This window comes from Serinus canaria (assembly GCF_022539315.1).
Source record: "Serinus canaria isolate serCan28SL12 chromosome 7 unlocalized genomic scaffold, serCan2020 HiC_scaffold_29, whole genome shotgun sequence".
NCBI classification, from domain to species: Eukaryota; Metazoa; Chordata; class Aves; order Passeriformes; family Fringillidae; genus Serinus; species Serinus canaria.
Window position 1 is genome coordinate 1,139,596 of NW_026108147.1, and position 14,849 is coordinate 1,154,444.

Here is a 14,849-nt window from a genome sequence, read left to right on the forward strand (position 1 = left end):
GTGTTTAACAGGAATTTTGACCTGGCAGACATTTTCCTCTGAAACACCACACAGCTTCCCAAAACATGGGTTATAGTTCTGCCTATCACCTACAGACATCAGCAACTGCTTATTACAATTACAGTTTCTGGCATGCATGCCTGGTTCCACCACCTCTGACACACTGAGGCCATTGAATATTTTCAGAACTGCGTCCAATAATGCATGTGGATACCAACACATAACCCACATCTTATCTTCCCAAACAAAAAACCTGTACCCAGCTGAGAACTTCTCCTATGCCATCAGACCTGAGGAATTTATGCAGTAACACCTGAAATTATCAACCATAGCTGTGATTTTTCTCTTGAAGAGAAAATTTATGCGGGAAAAAAATCAGGTAGCAAGGAATTAAGTAGCAATGGAATCAAATTTTTCATCTTCCACAAAATGAAAAGGGACAGTAGGGAGGATAGAAGAAGAAAATCAATAATCAGGGAAAAAAGGCTGCAGGAGAAAACTGAAAATATGAAAAGAGAAATTCTCTGTGCTTAGATACTCTAGAAAGAGAGAGATTTCAGAAGAATTTCACTGGTGCACTATATATGCTCCCTGTGTGATAGAGAATCACATCTTCCAAACTGATGAGATGCCACAGACAGAATTTGCCTGCTACAGGGTTCCTGTAAAGGATCACACTACTGCTGCTCTTTTATATTAGACACTGAACTGGTATACTAGCACTGAATTGTTAACTCAATTTGGGGACAGAATAAATTACAAATTCAGCTTCTTAGAGGATCTGCTAGAGTGCTGAAGCTTTCCAGTGGCTGGCTTCACAAGCTGGTAGGTGCTCTTCACCTCCAGCTCTGTTTACGTAATTCTTTAGAGCTGAGTTAATTATAAAAGGCCAAATGGGTTAGTGAAGGTGGAGTCAGCCAGAATATTAACTGCTCAGAAAGAAAAACCTTCAAAAGGTAAACAACCAGCAGCACTTCCTCTTAATAAACTAATAAAAAACCCCAACATGCTGTAATTTGAGTGTCTGCCAATGGCTTTTGGTAAAAATGTTTTAATATTAATTTTTAAGGTTCTGCTGTCTGCTCCAGCACACCACCATGCTGTACATCAGTTCAAGGTGAAGCAGAGGAGCAGGTAGTGCTAAAATGCAGAGAAAGAAACTTCAAGAACAGCAGGGCTGCCTAGAAACGAGCTTCTTTTCTTGCCTTTGAAATGGCACAACATCAATAGATCAACAACAAAACACCAGGAACACAGGCCTAGAAATTCTCTCTAAGTATTGCACAACTGCCCTTCAAAAAGAAACCAAGTAGTGCTACATCTGTAGGCCATGCTCAACATAAAATAAGGCAGCACTTACAAAATACACCCCTTTAAAGATCTGTGTAAATGGAACATTATGACAGCACACAGGCAGCGTATCAATGCTGCCCAGTCACTGAGGTTTACTCCAAAATTTGTATATGGATTCTTACAAGGAAAAGATGGGTATGGTATTCATGTAAGCGCCAACTTCATCTTATAAATTGTTTTATTTATTTATTTATTTATTTATTTATTTATTTATTTATTTATTTATGCATATATAGTGTCAGATTCCAATGTAAAATCTGTAATAACCATATTCTTTTTGAGACATTCTGGACAACTAACAGTTGAACCTGGAAGGCTCATGCCAGATGAAAAAATCACTAAAAATCAGCAGCAGGCTTTTGGTAGTGGAGGGGTTCCAGCCCTACAGAGGAGTACGAGAGGGGCTGTGCTAGGTGGGGAAATCCAGGACAGGGAAATCAGGTGAGACAGAGCAGGAGCAGCAGCAAAGGCACCACCACACACTGATGTCCATGTCCCCTACATGCAGCAAGGGCTGGGGAACACAATGAATGTATGTTTGAATAGTCTGGTATTTGGATGTTTTGTAGGAGCCTGGGATTGAATTTCACTGAGTTTTTCTGCTGCTCAGTCTACCCCATGGGCTGGGAAGAAAGGGAGTTTATATTACATATACTCAAACATAGACCTTCAGGTTTATTTGTTTTTCCAACAGCAGAATCAGTAACTAGAAGTTTGCTAACTGAAAACTGAACTGATTTAAATTCCCCAACAGAAGAAAACTTCTTTTAAGTCACAAGAGCTAGGCAAAGTGTGTGGATGAAAATGAAATAATTTACAGCTGTTTCAGTAAAAAAAGAGCTCAGGTCAATATATTTAAATCCAACATCTAACATCACATTCCTAACCCATATTTAGCAGTATGAATGAACCCCTGTTACAGGAGAGCATTCCTATTTTGGGAAGTCTTTATGCACACTTTTTACTTCATGTGAAAAGGAAAGCACTTAAATTATTTCCTGTATCAGGGGCCCATGTATGCTGATTTTCAAAGGCACTGGGTGTATCCCTTTGAAGTAGATTCTCACTAAATCAGAGTTAGCTATAAACCAAAACAACACTGCCCTTGCTTTACAAGAAGTTATAAAGACAGTTCATTGTTGTTTATAAGCAAGTATTTTAATTAAAACAAACACATTTCTCAGCTTAGTGAAAGAAAAAAGCTAGCCATAAACCACTGATTAATCAGCACTTGACATCAAGCACCAAATCATTCTTCTCTCCAATTTAATTAAGCATACAAGGTTATATATGCATACACATGTGCCTGCTTATTAGATCTGCCATTCTCCTACACTATCTTGACTGTGTATTAAAAAGTTATTAAGAAGAGTAATGCCAAGTTTTAATTTAATATGAATTCAACACCCATCTAACTTAAAAGATTTGAGATTCCCAGCTCCAAGTTTCCCTTGCAGGTTAAAACTTGTCAAACCTTCTGCCTTTCACTAAAACCTTTCAGTCTGCCTTCAGCAGCTGCAAAAATATTAATGTAATTACAGGTTAGAAATCAGGATCCCCACTCACAGGAACATTACTCTGGTGTTGGGAGAACAAAGTCCTGCTCAACAACAAGTTTTTATTGCTGCAGTGAGAGCTCTAAGGCAAAACAGTAAATGCATGTGGGACCCTGAAGAAGTTATTAATTCATCTTATGGAAACCCAAGCAAGTGAGGTTAAATATATTCTGAGATAATATATGTATCCTGAGAGTTAAAACAGAAGGTAATGTAAAGCTATCTTTTCTTTCATTCTCCTCCCACATCCCAGTGATAGGAGCCAAGAATTGAGAAAATGGAATTCTTGAAAAAGCAACATATAAAACATTCTTAAACCAGCATATTATTTGCACCAGTGAATTTATACTTATTCAAAAGCCTTTATATTAATCTTCGATGCAAATAAGACATTTCCTGGACTTATAAACTAAAAAGGTGTCAAAACCAGGAAACAAGTGGGGTTTGTGCCTAAGAGCAGCCTTTTGTCCTGGCAGACTCTCTTCCTCCCCTTCCCAAACTCATAATTCAGTTCTCATATCAGGCATGAAGTGAAATTACAGCTCAGTGTGGAAAATTAGGACCTGACCTTGCAAAAACAAACAGCCTCCCTTTGTAACGTGGCTCCAAGATCTGCAATAAACCCAGTCCCTTAAGCAGTGCCATGTATAGCCAGGCCTGCAGAACTGCACTGATGGTGCTCAGTTAGCCACGAGAAAAAATGCTAGGAAAAATGGAAAATAATCTAGAACAAACAGATTAGATCTGGAGATACCACTCATAATGTTTTCTTCCTTCCTGTATTTTCTCTGCTTAATGCTTCCCTCCCCATCACATGTTTGTACTAAAAGCAGATTTCCCATCTTCTCTTTCCAACTAGCAATCTAAGGGGGAAAAAAATAAAGGAAAAAAAAAAGAGAAAGATTTACTATCTCTTCACATTCATTATGAAAGTTTCCAGGCACAACAAATCCTGTGGGCATGGAAAAATGTAACAGAGCCTCTTCGTCAGGCTTGAGGTTGCTGGAGGATAATCAGTAAAACATGTCTTTCAAAATCAGAGGGAAAGGCATGAAAACATTTCAGAGGGAAAATCCACCAAACGATGCAAAAGGATTGTATTTGGATAGGGAAAGGAGCCTTTCAGAAACTACAGAGAAGGACTAGCACATCCCCTGAGAGAATTTCCTATGCCCACAGGATGGAATGTCCTGAAATACACCGAAATTACTGCTGGAAATGTGGCGCTATGGAAACTGACAGGTTAAAGACACTCATGAGCTGACAGTAGCAGCAAAATGACAAAGGTCCAGAAGACAGCCAATTGTTTTTTCATATTTCTTTTTAGTAGGCTCTCAAAAGAATAAAATGTGTTTTGATTAAACTCTTGAAATGAGCTGAGCCTTTCCAATTACTATAGGAGCTACAGAAGTTTGTTAAGTACAGTGAATTGCCTTCACCAGCAAACCAAGGATCCCTCTTGTCTTGAGGACAGAATCTATGTAATGCAGGAACAATGGCTTAAATATCTTACAACAGCTATTTGCAACTGAACAACAAAGGTATTGAAATAGATGGATAAAGACAATCTTACTTGAGCCACAAAGCATTGAGATACAGCTCAGAAGAGCTTATGTCAATACTCATTGGGAAAAACTCTTTTCAGGATAATGAGAATGAACAGGTTCAAAAGGCTAAAAATAACTCCAGGTTTGTTATGTAGCATGAAGAGCTGGAGCTGGAATCAACTTCTCCCTCCTGATGGGAAACAAGACTGTTCTTAGGTAGACATGGTAACGGCAGGTTCCTCCCTGCCTTGCACTCTGGGCTGATACTTCCTCCCCCCACAAAAAGAATGAGAAACACCGCAGTCACAACAGTGATCAGTCACCAGCGTGATTATACCCTCAAGTTAAATGCAATCAGTACACTGAGATATGGGCAGAACCAAAACATTCTTTCCATTCATCACTACATTGTTTGAGCCTTATAGTAACTACAGTTAAATATTATGAAGATTATCACTGAAGAATTCAGAGTAAAAGCCCTCACTATGAAAAATAAAAATTTCCATGCAGGTGAGGAAATGAGTATTGTCTCACCTCCATGATCCCATTGCTTCTGGAAAGCACTTATAGCCAATTCCCAAGGACAGAAAGGCAATTCAAAGCACATAAATCCCCTCAGCAGAAATAAAAATTGATATTTGTTTCTTTTGTCCAGATGAAAGGCAACCCAGAAGGCCTTAAAGTGGCAAGGAAACAAGCTGAACTGGTGAATAAGTGATTTACCTTTGTTACCTCCAATAAAAAGGGCAGCATTTTAGCCACAAAAGCAAATCTCAGGAAGGTTGGAGAGATGAAGAAAAACATTCTGAGCTGAAGATAATGATAATTTCAAATAAGAGACAGCCTGTCCTCACTGCATGTTAATTCAAGCATTTCCTCAGCCTAGGCACACAGACAAGACTTTTGCTTAAATCAGGGAGTACTTTTAACTCTGAGCTTGCTGGCCCAGCAGCACACCTCAAACACCAGTGATTCCTTCCCTGCCAATGCAGCAAGGCTGCTACTGCTGCTGCTGAACAACTCAGCAGCAGGAACACAAAGAAAGGCAGAAGAATAAACAACCCAAAATAAAGGGCACACTGAGTCAGACTACAGATCATCTTACCCAGTTCTCCTGCCTCCCAGCAATAGCTGAGATAACAATGTTACACCAGAGCAGGCACGGAGGGAGCAGGGCTTCTCCTGAACATCCCCCCCAGCTCCCAGCAAGAGCAGCTTGGGGATTTCCTGAGCCAAAGGTGATGGGTTTGCACTTAATAATCCTCCGTGGATTTTTTCATCAGTGCACCAAATAAACTGAGAAGCCTTAAGTGGAAAGATAACTGCCAAAAGCCACAAGAAGGAGTAAAGGTAAAGGACTGGCAGGGAGAGTTAGAAATTCAAGGGTTGCTGGCAGGAAGAAAAAAGGAAACCATCACACAGAACTTTGGTCCAAATTGTACATTATCCACTACTATTCAAGAACCAAGAATTTCTCAAGAGTTTTCTTTTCCAGTTCATGTAATCACAGGACAAGAATCCCACAGGCAGAGCTATTACTTAGAAGTTCAAGTGTATCAGTTACGAGAATGTGGATTCTCCTACGCTGGGGAGAGCACAAATTATGTTTTTTTATTAAAATATTTCAAAAGAATAATTATTTTGCAAACTCAAGTACTTAAGGTGTTCCTAACTTAGCTGGCAAGTCATTATGCTTCGGCTGGACTTCAGCACAGTATTTACCATTCTGACAACACATAAAAGAAAATTAAAACATTTTCTCCTCTGTTTTTCAAACCTACAGAGCTTAGCAGAACACAGCAGAGATTTGATACAGCCTTGCTGGACTGAAACTATAAACATGTAACAGGCAAAGCTCTTCCAGTTTCAGAAGCTTACTTGATTTCTTCTGAGCATTATGCTATTCAGGAAGCAGAATGCTATACCAGTCACCAAACACTGGATGGCTTGATACCTGCATCAGATGATAATTTTTAATTTTTACTCTTTATCACAACATAGTGGATTTCAAGATCCTACTATTGACGAATTTTTAATAACACCAGATTAAAATTAAAATTATTTTATTCTGGCCCCAAGTATTTCCAGCAATCACGATTTGATTTACAGCACCATTCAATTACTAGCAGTATTGATGTAATTCAAAGTGACAGAGTGCAGTACATTCTAGTTCTCTGCAATCCAGTAATGCAACTGCCCCTTAAATGCATTAGTTAGAAGGTCTTACTTTCTGCCAAACAGAAAGTAAGAACTCAACCAATCAGCTCACACTGAGTTCAGTCAGACTATCTACTGAGTGAGGTTACTCACACAAGATGGAATCTGTCGGTCTAGACCCTTCCATCCTGATTTATAAGTAAGAAGCACATGAGTCTAAGCAGGAATTTAACACTTACGCTTCCACAGTCTGTTCCTCACTATCTTCATCTGAGCTGCTACACGTTGCATCAGAGTCCAGGTCCTTCTCCACACGAGACAGCAGCCCTCCAGTAGAAAGTGCAAAGCCACGGATCTCACCTGGTGCCACGCTAACTCCGTTCTGTACATCCACACTCAAACTACTCTCCAAAGGAGTTGTGCTGTTTTCCGGCCAACCTTCAGTGCATCTGAGGGAGCTATTGCTCAAAAATTTAGCTGGTTCGTGGAAAACCTTCATTCTCTGAAGCTGATGTTTCACAAAGCATTTCAGCTGCTGATCACAGTGTTTGATAACGTGCTTTGCCAGGAGCATTTGTAAACGCTTCTGAGTTCTTTTGGCGCGACTGATTTCCATTTGTTGCTTAGTGACACACTGGAGTAAGCGAGCATACACCTCCTCCTGGGTGCAGCTCAAAATCCCTTCTGAAGGCCCGTGAAGAATTTGGTGTAATAAATCCCCTTTTATTGTTTCAGTGCGGACTTCCAAAGCCCTACCCAAAACCCCATTCTTCTTGTACCATTTACCATTTAAAAGTTGCAGTTCTTCTGTGTTACTGCATTCAGTTACACTTGAACCTGAAAGTCTCTGCATTCCCACCAAGTTTGGAGATGTGGTCTCTGAAAACGCTGCCCCTTTGACCTGTTGCTCAGGTTCTGAGTGACTAATAGGACCAAATGATGTGTCAGCCCCATTATGTAATGACTTTCTCATCTTGGAGCAGCCAGGCTCTCCTGCTTTTGTTTGCTTACCAGTTTTGTTGTTAAACGCAGAATTTGTACTCATTAACAAGACAGACTGATAGCACTTGGAGGATGGTGGGGAACCAAAATGCTGCACACTGAAGATATCATTCCTGAGGTTGGGCTCAGCAGTGGGGAACCCCAGGACTGAGCAAGTAATCCGTGCGATGGAGTCCTCTTTTATCTTCTCTTCCACTGCTCTGGAATTTTCCATGCACAAAGCTGTATCAGACTCCATAGCTCTAGAGGACAAAGAAGGTGACAAGTGGATACCATGACCTTTTGTTGTTGCCTCTCTGAGAGCTGGTGTCATTATAGCTACGGTAGGTAGTTTACAGCAAACCTGAAAATAACATGGGCCATGTAAATTTTCTCATTTTCATGACACAGTACAAATACAACAACTCTGTTATACATTTCATTCTCTCAACGTCATTCAAAAATTCCATAAAAAGGGACGTTATCTAAAGAACACAGACTATGTTGCCTCCCAAGTCAAACAAGAACACCCTTTCTGTTTTTTCTTTATTTCATTCAGAGGCTGTTCCATGTGCAATGAAAGCCTTTACATCCCAGGGGAATAACTGTTCATACCTCATTTCATTTTTGATTCTATCAGTCTGAGAAATAAGACCCAAAAAGTTCAGGTCTGTCATCTAACCTTGCCCAAACTGAAAAACATGACCTTGAGCAATGTGACTGGCACTATTGTGAGAAACATATTTACTGTAAATCTATATAAAGAAAGCATTTGATGAATTATTATACATTCTTATAAATACACATTAGAAAACAATCAACAAGGCTAATGCTTTCAAAGTAGAAAACTCCAAGTTCTGAAGTTTCCTAGTAAAAAAGAATTCTTTCCTGTGCCTTTGGATACCACTCTATTCATCAGGCACTGTCTGTGAAATACATACAGATTATTTTTCATACCAAATTGAGAAACGACAGTTCTCCTTAACAAATCCTTTTGCTTGTGGCTTGCCAATTAACAAAGGGCTCCCAGACTTTGGGATCAAAAGACCAATGTCAACCTTCACCCCTTCTTGTCAGCAGCTATGCTGCCAAGTCATAATGTAGCTATTCCACACAGGAATCACTCACACAGTACTTACAGCTTTGTTTAGGAGATGGTTAAATAAACCAAATTATTAATTTAATTGAACATGGCCTGCAGAAGCCTGAAAGGTAAGTTCCTGTTTCTTCATTAAGAAGCTAGTGACAAAATCAGAAACCTTATGTGAGAGCAGTAGCAAAAGTGAGTGCAGCACTGCAATGCCACAGTAAATTCTGTTGAACTGTGTACTGGCTGAGCAGCACTTCCAGTGCCCTCCTTTTCATGTCTCCAGTTTCCTTGATCTCCCCAGCAACTGCCTAGCTCAGCAACTTTCAATGCACAGATCCCATAAGGGGTCCATGATTCTGAGACTACCACATATGGATCTTAAGAAAAGATCTGTCTGAAGCCTTAGCTTGTTTATAACTACAGGTTTTTTACACTGAAGGTGCAACCATTAAAGTGAGATGTAAAAACCTAGGGAGCTGAGAATACCAGTTTGGATACTTGCTCCTTAACCCAAAAGTGTGAAGCAGAACATGGAGAGCCACATGCTCCAGTACTGCCTTACCACTCTCTGTATGCTTTATTCACCTTTCATTGCTCCATGTGTACCTCATCCACAAGGTTTTCATCACTGGCACCAGGTTTGGTGGTCTTAGTGCTAATCATAAATGACACCATTAAAATCCCCAGGATTTTAACCTTTATAAATAAGCTCCTCTTCAGCCTAAAGAGGAGCTCAGCACAAAGTCCTCCCAGTGGACAGCTGTTCAGGAAGAACCCCATTCTGGGATTAGACAGGGGAATGCACTGTTGAGAGCTGGAGCCCCAAATCCTGGAGGCTCTGGTGACTCAGTAATGCTCTCAGCACCTGGCTGACTCGTGTCTTTCCTCTTGTAAAAGCTAGCAGGCCTGCAAATCTGAAAATCCAAAGGAGTGTGAATTCAGACACCAACGCCTGCCTGGCCCTAACATAATGGCAAATAACTATAGCATGTCAGAGCAACTGTGCCTGGCTAAAACATAAGGGGAGAGAACTGAACAGTTCTTCTGTGGGGTTAATGTGAGCTCAGGAATCCCTGTGTTTGACTCTCTCTGAGAATTCCAAGAAGCTCTCCAAGAGGAGAACCATCAGCCTGGGATCTACATGCACCTAGCAATGTATTTATAACTGTTCCAACTTTACCATCCACCTAGTCTGAGTGGTTTGGTTTAACAGGCAGAGGTTGCTACTCCTGAAACCCAGGAAACATCCACACACAGTGCAAAAAAGTAGTTTGGAGATGTGGATCACACACCTGTATGAAGATGGAGGTTATTCAAAGAACTGGCAGCACAAAATTTCAGAGTGCTGTATTTTAACTACATCACATTCCCACTAACACATTCACTTTCACTGTACCCTTTTGGTACAGTTTCAAATTTCCAAAATTGCAATGAATACCATTACCTCTTTTTTTATTTTTCATACGGGGGACTTCTTTTTAACTCTTCTAGGGAAAAGAGGAGAAGAATCAAAACACCCTCATATGGAACACAAACATTGAACTAAAGAGCACTGACAAATCACTCATTTGGAGTGCCTAACCAAGTATGCTTAAACTACAAAGCAGCTAAAAAATAAATAAAATGCTTTTTAAGAGGGAAATCGCAATTAACAACCCCTTACTCAGCAACTTGGAAATTTCATATAATGTTTCTGCCCTGAAAACAGTGTGAGACACTCAGGCATGCTCAGGAGCTTATTTATAAAGTGACATCAAAAAGAACTTAGAGAAGCTGGTACTGCCACAGTGTCCAGCCCTTGGCATTTCTCCAAAAAGTTCACACACACACACACACACACACACACACACACACACACAAAAATGTCATAGATATAGGAGCAAAACAAAGTATCTGCTGAAAAAAAATTATAAACAAATTGTAGTACAAGTACTTGGCTTGACAAAAGTTATATAATTTACGTTTTCACACATTTTATTTAATTTTGGCAGAAAGCTGCAAAAAATTATTTCATTCCAGCATATTGGAAGTGAGTTTCTAGAGCAAAATCTACTATCTTGAAGGGGGGAAAAAAATGAAGGCAAAGAGGGAGGAAGACAAGTACTGCAAAATGGTATACCACAAAAGTATTTTCCTTCAGGGAAAAGCTTTTTTGGCACAGGTAAACCATTTCACAGATTTCTTTTGCATTGTGTATTACTAGAGGTTTGAAAACCAGAACAGCTAAAATTCTGCTAAACTGGCAAACAGTTCACTTTTCATCTACTATATAAACACTCCACTTGACAGACTAAAAAGAACTGTAGAAAGAAAAAGTGACATTAAATAAGTACTGGGGAAGGGAAGAAACAAGTACCAGATATACAATAAAGCAAGTGATGTTTAAGGTGACTTCATGCTTATCCTCCCCTAATGCCTTAATTACCCAGGAGGATCTAGCTGGGAACTGCAGTTTACCACAGCAGGACCTGCACCCTGCTCCCCTCCACCACTGCAGCTACTGGTTCCTAACCCCCAGTGGCTCCTGCTCCTCTACCTCTGCTGATTTTTTGTCCTCCCTTGACACTTCCTCCTTATACCCTTTCCCTACCAGGCTTACCTCAACAGAATCTGCCTAAATCCTGAAACCACTGTCTTCATGATGTGATTAGCAGCACCCTATTAAAAGAAACACAACAAAACCCAGGCACAACTCAGCACACAGGGTGGCACTCCCTCCCTTCCCAGCTTTTGTTTACAATCCTTTCACTTTTTGACTCTTCTCCCCCTTGCATAAGGCTATCACTTTGGTTACACAACACTGCAGACAGTGTTCTGGGGGATTTTTGCTTGGGGGGGAGGATTGCTTGGTCTTTTAGTGGATTTTTTTGTTTGTGATCTTTTCGTTTCCAATGACAATAAAACTCCACTTGCAGGAGGCTTTTTAAAGCTCCTCTGCAGCAGACTTCTCTCCTTGTAAATTGAGTCATTTTTCCTCATCATAAACACCTTAATTTTTCTCCTTAATAAAGAGATTCCTCGAGACCAGGAGGAGATCTTTACAATTATTTCTTTTTGTTTTGAAATTCAGAAGCCTACAAACAACATCTCAAATGAATACGACTGTTTCCAGTTTATTCACAGATTAACAGTGTTTCAGATAAGCCAACTTCCACTGTTTATTCCTTGCATAGGTGGCATTTCAAAAGCAAAGCAAAGTCCCTGACAGCACCCAGCCTCTGGTGAAACACCCGAAATGAATCTCAGCAAGAATGCTCAAAAATACTGTATTTCAACCTGCTTTAAGACCTCTTAGAGACAACCTGCAGAAGAGAGGGCAGCTACAAAAGCAAACTGCAACACAACTGCCAAAACCAGGTTTCCTACAGCTTTGTGCTGTTTGTCCTGTAATCCCCAGCCAGCTCCTCCTGGGCAGCCTTCCTGATAATCACTGGACAAAAATAAAGTGCTCTGGCAGGCAGGCACTGCTGCAGCACTGCCTCAGCAGAGTGCAGCACCCGGGACCTGAGCCTGGCCAGCCTCTGCAAGCCTTGCCTGTGGCAGGCATCCCTCAGCCTTTAACTACCCCTCCCAGTTTTTGGAAAACCTAGAGGATGGTAGTGATTTCTAAGAATAGCAGGAACAGCTCGATAGCACAGTGTACATTTTCTCATGGAACAGTCTGCAGCAACGACCCTATAAAAGATATTGGTCCCACTGGGCATGTCCTGGTTAGGAGTATGAAAGGAAAAGGAAAGAAGCCCATGTTTAATAACACACCTGGGACCAGCCTTTAGGAGTGAAAAAAAAAATAATTTCAGTAGGCAGCTTTTGTTTTCACTTCAAAAGCAGATCAGTTACTCATGATGTGTATTTAAACATTTTAGTATTTTGTTCCATTAACAGATTTGGAAAAAACCCATAAAGCCAAACAGGATTAGTGGGGAGTCTCCACGTTCAGCAGTGCTCACTGTGCAGGCTGAACGATCCAGACAAAACACTCACAAAAGTGATTTGTACACCCCAGAAGATATAAGCACAAATTCCTCCTACTTGGGGAAAAAAGATCAACCAAAAAACCCCACAAAAATACAGCACACTACCCCCCCAAAAAAGGATCTCTCTCTGAACACTAAGAGATCTCCATTTAAGGCAGACCACCCAAAGTTTCAATCATAATAAATGTCCAAAAGGAGGCACTTCAAGTGGAACTCATCAGTACTAACTTATGGTAAAATCCATGACTCATTAAAATATCTGAATAGGTTTGTTTTCCTCCTTGTTCAGATCTGCTTCTGAACAGCGAATCGATAAAATTTCCAAGTTTATTACCACATCATCAAGTAATTCTTCTTCAGTCTATAACATCATATTTGCAAAGCAACACCTGGAGTAATTTTTAATATATGTTAAATGCTTTTTTTGTGGTACAACAGGTGCCTCTGTAAGAAAGTTGCACGTATGTCTCTAACAGAAATATCTGCAATACTTTCTGGTACCTTTCATGGTAAATTCCATATACATGTTTCAGTGACCCTTTTGAATTTCAGCCTTTGAAGAGAGGGCTATAAAACCTGGTCTTATATGAGACCCACTCAGCTCTTAAGACACTAATTAAGATGACTGGGATTTAAGCTCCTCAGACCATTCCCCAGGATTTCAAACCATGGACCAATACAGCAGGAGAGTCCTAAGGCACACAGACTGCTCTCTGTGTAATTTTTACTATTTCCTTTTTATTAAACTAGCACAAAAACGAAGTATTTACCCTTTGACAAAAGGCATACTTTAATAATTTGGATTTTTTTTTAATTGGCTCACATTGCAAACTGAAAATTGAAAATTCCCATTTTTAAATTTGCTTCCCATTAGAGAGGGGTAGGTTCGGAATACCTCAGTCAGTGTTACATTTTTGTGGGGGTAGGTTTGGAATATCTCAGAGAGGTATTAGACTGGGGTAGGTTAGGAATACCTCAGCCAGGTATTAGACTGGGGTAGGTTCGGAATACTTCAGTCAGTGTTACATTTTTGTGGGGGTAGGTTTGGAATACCTCAGCCAGGTACTAGAGAGGGGTAGGTTCGGAATACTTGAGTCAGTGTTACATTTTTGTGGGGGTAGGTTCGGAATACCTCAGTGAGGTATTAGACTGGGGTAGGTTTGGAATACCTTAGTCAGTGCTACATTTCTGTGGGAATAGGTTCGGAATACCTCAGTGAGGTATTAGACTGGGGTAGGTTCGGAATACCTCAGTCAGTGTTACATTTTTGTGGGGGTAGGTTTGGAATACCTCAGAGAGGTATTAGACTGGGGTAGGTTCGGAATACTTCAGTCAGTGCTACATTTCTGTGGGAATAGGTTCGGAATACCTCAGTGAGGTATTAGAGAGGGGTAGGTTCGGAATACCTCAGTCAGTGCTACATTTTTGTGAGGGGGAGATGCTTCATTTTGTAAAAAGTGGATGGAAAGTTTAGCTCGGGAGCACAGAGGAGCTCTCAAGGCAGGCTACAGGACCTGGATCTGAGTTGCTTTGCCAACTACTCCATCCAAAGCGTGCAGCCCTGTACGCGGTGCCAGTCCGGGGTGCCCCCGAGGCACAGCACTAGGTGGGTACAGGCAGATTCCCGGCAGGAAGTTTCCACGCGCTGTTTAAATCCCGGCTGAGACACGCGGGGCGGGCGCGGAGCGGCACCGCCCCTGCAGCCCGCGGGCCCCGCCCCCGCCTCACGGCCGCCGGCCCCGCCCCGCCGCGCGCACGGACCGTTACCCCCGCCCCGCCCCCACCCCGCGCATGCGCACCCGCCACTCCCGCCGCGGGAACCAACCGCCGCCCGGCCCCTCCGTGCCCCCGCCGCCTCACGGCGCCCCGCCGCGCCGCGCCCCGCGCTTGCCTTTGCGTCCGGCGGGTTCTCCGCAGCGGCACCGGCACCGGCGCCGCCTCAACCCGGCACAGCACGGCGCCCGCCACGGCTCACACTGCCGCTCTTGAAGAGTCCGCGCCCAGCTAAAGCGCAGCGCGGCGGGGCGGGGCCTCCCCCGCTCCTCAGGGGGAGGAGCGCGGCCAATCCGGGACGCCGGGGGGCGTGGCTAGGTCTGGAGGCGTGGCCTCCCGCCATTGGCGGGGCCCCGCCTGACGCGAGGACACGGCCCTGCCCTCACTCCCCCCGCGCGCCGGGGCCGGGTGGGAG

The 14,849-nt window shown here is 42.1% G+C and overlaps 1 protein-coding gene across 5 annotated transcripts in view; it reads right to left on the bottom strand.

Moving 5' to 3' along the window:
* The window catches only part of KANSL1L (KAT8 regulatory NSL complex subunit 1 like), a 46,325-nt gene extending 31,634 nt beyond the window's left edge, over positions 1-14,691 (bottom strand). For 3 of the 5 annotated variants that reach the window (XR_003945169.2, XM_030231722.2, XM_030231723.2), the window contains exon 1: positions 6,853-7,955. Coding sequence is in view for 4 of the 5 variants with exons in the window: in XM_030231722.2 (XP_030087582.2) it covers positions 6,853-7,928 (1,076 nt within the window). In the remaining variant the exon portion in view is untranslated. Of the gene's footprint in view, positions 1-6,852; positions 7,959-14,552 lie in introns of those variants that run through there. The other 2 variants (XM_050987601.1, XM_050987600.1) reach the window with 2 other exon arrangements.
* Between the last annotated feature and the right edge of the window lie 158 nt (positions 14,692-14,849).